We start from the raw sequence: 5,055 nt of genomic DNA, 5'->3' as shown, positions 1-5,055 counted from the left end.
CTTCCTTCCTTCCTTCCTTCCTTCCTTCCTTCCTTCCTTCCTTCCTTCCTTCCTTCCTTCCTTCCTTCTTTCTTTCTTTCTTTCTTCCTTTCTTTCTTTCTTCCTCTGACTCCCTTTCCTCCCCCATCTCTCCTTTCCCCTGACAGTGCTCAGCAGTTATCCCTCCAACCTCCCGCCCCTCCCCTTGGTGCTTCAGAATCACTCCAGGCTGCCAGGAATTGAACCAGGGCTTCCTGCGTGCAAAGCCTGCATCCCAACCCATTGAGTGGTATCACTGAACCTGAGGAAAATCATTGCTTTTACTGCTCAGTCTTTTCCTTTGTGAGTATGTGGCATGGGGGATGGGACCAAAATCTCACTCATGACTGGCACGTGCTCTCTGCTGCTACCTTCCCCATGGGAGACATAGGGGCTGTGGCAAACATCTGTCTATGCTAGAACCCAGGACATCTGTATGGCCTCTCTGGGCCTCAGTTTTCTCAGGTGTATTATGAGACTGATGCCTTCTTTACCTCAAGGGGAGATTGGGGGTATGGATGAGCCCCCATTGCATGCCATTGGAAAAGGTCCTTTTTTGGGGGGGCTCCCAAGCAGTGTTTAGGGATCCAACAGTCAATTTCCATGATCTGAGACCAGCCAGGGGAGAGGCTGGATGGTTCAATGCTCTGGTCACACTTTGCCAAACCCAATGGTGCTGGGTAATGAATTTGGGCCCTTGTGCATACAAGTCATGTGCCCTTGACCTATGCTATTCCCCAGCCCTGAAAAGTTTCTTTCAAATCCCACTGGAGGGGCTGGGGTGTGACTCAATGGTAGGGCACATGCCGGGTGAGTATGAGACACTGGCTTTGATCTTCAGCCTTGCGCGCACACACGAGCCAAAGTAGGTGGGGTGGAGGCCTCCTGATGTGGGGGAGCCTTGCAGGAGGCCCCTGCTTTCTTGACCCTGGGTTTGAGGGCCAGGAACGAGACATAGGAGACATCCTCTTTTAGTTCCAGCTCTGGGTCTGTGGCCGAGCAGGCAGCAGGCCAAGCCCATCCCCTGCTCATTCCCACAAGTGCATGGAGCTCAGAAACTCTTCAACAAAGCCCTTCTGAAACCCTCTCCTGCCCTGGCCAATACCCCACCAGTCCTCGTGCCTCCCTCATCCTCCTTCCCTGCAGGAGGCCCCTGGGGTCCATTTCCATGTCTGAGGGCAGACCCAGGGGTCCTGACTGAGATCTGCCCATCATTCCCCCACCCCCCACCTCCCAGAACCTTCCAGAATGTTCCAGACCTTTCTGGTGAGCAGCACAGCCGTGTCATAGTGTTCCGGGTGGCTGTCACTGGCTGGGTTGTAGTCGCGCTGCCAGGAGCAGAAGTTCCTCAGCAACGTCTCTCCGTCTTGGGATGATCTCGGGCCCCAAGTGCTATCTCTTATTACCAGCATCTTCACCAACACCAGGTTGATGTGGTTTTTGATGCTGGCATGCTTGAAGATGCGAGTAGCCACGGACATGAGGGTCAGGATGTGGTTCTGGGGGCAGGAGAGAAGGGGTCAGTCTGCTTCCAGTGCACACCACCCTATGCTATCCACAGCCAGGCTCTGTGCCAAGCATCTCAATGATGACAAGAGGACCCCAAGGTCTTGGCATCATTCACATTCATTTTTTTTTTCTTTTTGGGTCACACCTGGTGATGCACAGGGGTTACTCCTGGCTCATGCACTCAGAAATTACTCCTGGCAGTGCTCAGGGAACCATATGGGATGCTGGGAATCGAACCCGGGTCGGCCGTGTGCAAGGCAAACGCCCTACCCGCTGTCACATTCATTTTTTGGGTTCTATTTTGAGGTCACATAGCGGTGCTTGGAGGGAACACGTCGGGGATTGAAGCCAAGGCTCGTGCATGCCATGCCTGTGGTCTGGCCATCTTCCTCGCCTTCATCTTAGACCTCAAAATCAAGGGCCAGGATCACAAAGCTCGTGTGTGTGCCAATCAGCACCTGAACCCTAATTGTGTGGAACCAAAGTTCATGCTCTTAATGTCAAGACCAGATGCAAAGTAAACTGAAATGAACTGCAAGCCAACCAAATACAAGTTACAGTCCCCCGTGCCAGTGGCCACTACCAGTGCTCCAGTGTCCACTCCCACAGGAACTGACCCGAGCAGAGAGAACACATTTGCCATCCCAGAAAGCTTGCCCACACCGCACGGGTCTGTCAAAACCTTTTAGCCAAGCGCCACCAGGTGTGATCCCTGAATGCAGAACCAGGAATAAACACTGAGCATCGCTGTGTGTGGCCCTCCCCAACACACAAAAAATATCAAAAAAAGCAAAACAAAATCACCCACTTACCCAACCAACCAACCACACACTCTCTCTCTCTCTCACACAAACACACACACACATACACACACACACACACACACACACATACACACAAAGCCCCTGGGGGGTTGAACCTGGGGCTCCTGCATGTAAGGAATGTGCCCTGCCTGCCAGCTGTCTCTCTGGTCACACAGTTAAAAGCTCCTGGGGCTGGTGAGATAGTATAGCAGGTAAGGCCTTGCATGGAGCCTATCCAGATTCAATTCCTGGCATTGCATATGGCCCCGTGCCTGCCAGGAGTGCTCCCTGTGCATAGATCCAGGAGTTAGTTCTGAGCAGACCCAAATGTGCCCTCCCACAAAATCTTTCCCAAAGGGACACACCCCACTTTCATTTTTCAAAAAACCACGTGGCATAAACTCTGAGACAGTTCTCAGTGAAACATGGCACATCTGCCTCTTTGGGGCAGAGGCCCCTGGTAGCGAGGCATGGGGTGACCTGGGATGGGAGAAGACCCTCCCCTGCCCCCTCACCATCCTCAGGGGGACTGGCTAGGGGAGCACACAGAGTCAGAGAGGGCAGCTGGTGCGGGGAAACCCGATGTTGAACCAGTAAAGACTCAAAGAATCCCTGGGACAGTCTGAGGGCTCAAAGTTGCCCAGAGGATCCCAAACCTGCAGCCCTGGGGAGCCTGGCTAGCTAGAAGCAGCAGGAGAGGAGTCACCACCCACCTCCCACCCCCACGGCTCCCCTCAACTGGCCTTCCCACACATGGCATCACGGGAATAGTTGCCCTGAGAATCCAGGATTCGCTGGTCTGTCTCGTATGGGAATGCCAAAGAGCTTGGCGTACCCTAGAAGGAGTCCCAAGGCGAGACTGCCCTGCTGCAACGGCCTTCACCAAACTACAGCAGCGATCAGGATGCCCCCTTGAGCTGTGATCCCTAGGCAATGGACGGCTCAGTTGGGCTCTGCATGCTTCCCTGGCATCCATGGGGGAGGCTGGGTCTTAGCAGGAAGCAGACGCCTCCTACTGAGTTTGATGAGTCCGAAGCTTCTCTGCACCAACAGTGTATGACCGACACCAACTGTCACCCACGGGCTCTGTCCGACAATGGACAGTGTCCCCCACTTTCAAATGTACTCCCTGAAGGCGTGCAAGGGTTCTAGTTTCCTAGGGCTGAGCCCTGGGCAGAAACTCCATCCCTTCCCTTGCTTTGCGATGATACCGCCACTGCCAAGCTCCAACATGCTGGGCGTTAGGTTGGCAAGGTAGTCCCGCCTCCAGCTCAGAACCAGCTGGGCCAGCCTCTGGATGCTCCCTCCACACTATTTTTCACTCTGGGCACAGGGCAAGGGAATAACTACACCCCCCAACGCTGTGACTCCCCCCCCCCCAACACACAGGAGGGCTGGGTGATTGCTCCTTCCTTTCTCCCCAACTGTCCCGTTGTCATCTCCGCGGGAAACAGGTGCGCTTGTGTCTTTAAACCCACTTTCAGCTCAGTTTGTGGGAGACTTAGGGTCTGAGGGACACGGCTGGGGGTGTGTGTGTGGGGAGCTTGGAAGGAGGAACCGGCTGGAACCGTGGCTCCAGATCATAACCCAGGAGGCCAGAGGGAGGGAGCTGGCAGCGGGGAACCCTGGGCTGAGCTCCGCAAAGGTCGAGCGCTTTCTCTGCACCTCCTTTGGGAGAGGCAGACCCGGAGCATGAGGGTCTCCAGGCCCTTCCGGGCCTTACCTGCAGCTGGGCGCCGTAGAACCGCAGCACAGTCTCATCGACCACCAGCACCGTCTCCAAGTAGCGCGGCTGAGTCACGAACCGCTTGCGGCGCCGCGGGGGCGTCGGGGTGGTCGGGCTGGTCGCTTCTACGCCTTCGTCGTCGTCGTCGTCGTCCTCATCGTGCGGGCCGGTCGCTCCTACGTCTTCGTCGTCGTCGTCGCGCTCCGGCATGTCGCCGCGCACCTCCCGCTTCTGCCTCGACTTCTCTTCCAGGGGGTCCGGCGAGCCGGCGGTGGGCAAGGTGGAGGGGCCCCAGCGCTGCAGGAGATGCGGCTGGCCGATGACGCTGCCGCCGCCGTCGCGGGGATGCACTGTGTACTCCTGGCCGTAGAACACGAAGGAGCCGCTGAGCCCGTGGCACAGGCTCACGGCCGCCAGCGACTGCAGCTCCCCGTTGACGGTGCCGGAGTAGAAGCAGCCGCGCGGCTGCAGGTCCTCCTCGGTGGCGCCGTAGGAGCCCCCGATGAACTCCACCTTAAACTCGGGCGCCAGGAAGCTGGCGTCGGGCATCAGGTTCAGCACGAAGGTCTGGCCGAAGGCGGTCATGGTGAACACCAGCTCGCCGTCCACGCTGCCGGGCAGCCGCGAGGGCACCACCACCTCCGTGTCGGGGGGCAGGAAGTCGCCCGGGGTCGGGGCGCCGCGGGCCAGCAGCGGCAGCAGCAGCAGCAGCAGCGGTGGCGGCGGCGGCGGCACCCGCGGCCACCCTCCGGGTCCGACGGGCAGCATCGGGGCGCAGGCGGCGGCTGCACGCAGGAGCCAAGGGACCGGCCCGGGGCGCAGGGGGGGACGGTTCCCCTCAGGGAAGAGAGAGCCGGGAGGCTTGCGGGGCTTCGCGGAGACCCCGAGCGGAGGTGCTGGGCGCAGGGACCGTCCGCTGGGCCGAGCGCGGCTCAAGGGTCCGCAAAGCTGCCCCTTGCTGCCTGCGAGCCAGGCACGCACCGAGTGGACGGCGAGCCC

General features: G+C 58.3%; 1 protein-coding gene across 1 annotated transcript in view; it reads right to left on the bottom strand.

The window, feature by feature from the left end:
- ADAMTS8 (ADAM metallopeptidase with thrombospondin type 1 motif 8) overlaps positions 1-4,764 on the bottom strand; it is a gene marked incomplete at its 5' end in the record, with an annotated part of 12,599 nt that extends 7,835 nt beyond the window's left edge. The window contains 2 exon segments of the mRNA XM_004614158.2: positions 1,278-1,517; positions 4,054-4,764. Of these exon segments, the coding sequence (XP_004614215.2) occupies positions 1,278-1,517; positions 4,054-4,764 (951 nt within the window).
- Positions 4,765-5,055: the final 291 nt, after the last annotated feature.

The sequence above is a fragment of the Sorex araneus genome, chromosome 3 (assembly GCF_027595985.1).
Source record: "Sorex araneus isolate mSorAra2 chromosome 3, mSorAra2.pri, whole genome shotgun sequence".
NCBI lineage: Eukaryota > Metazoa > Chordata > Mammalia > Eulipotyphla > Soricidae > Sorex > Sorex araneus.
The sequence above is the reverse complement of the archived record's forward strand: the minus strand, read 5'-3'. Positions and strand labels throughout refer to the sequence as shown.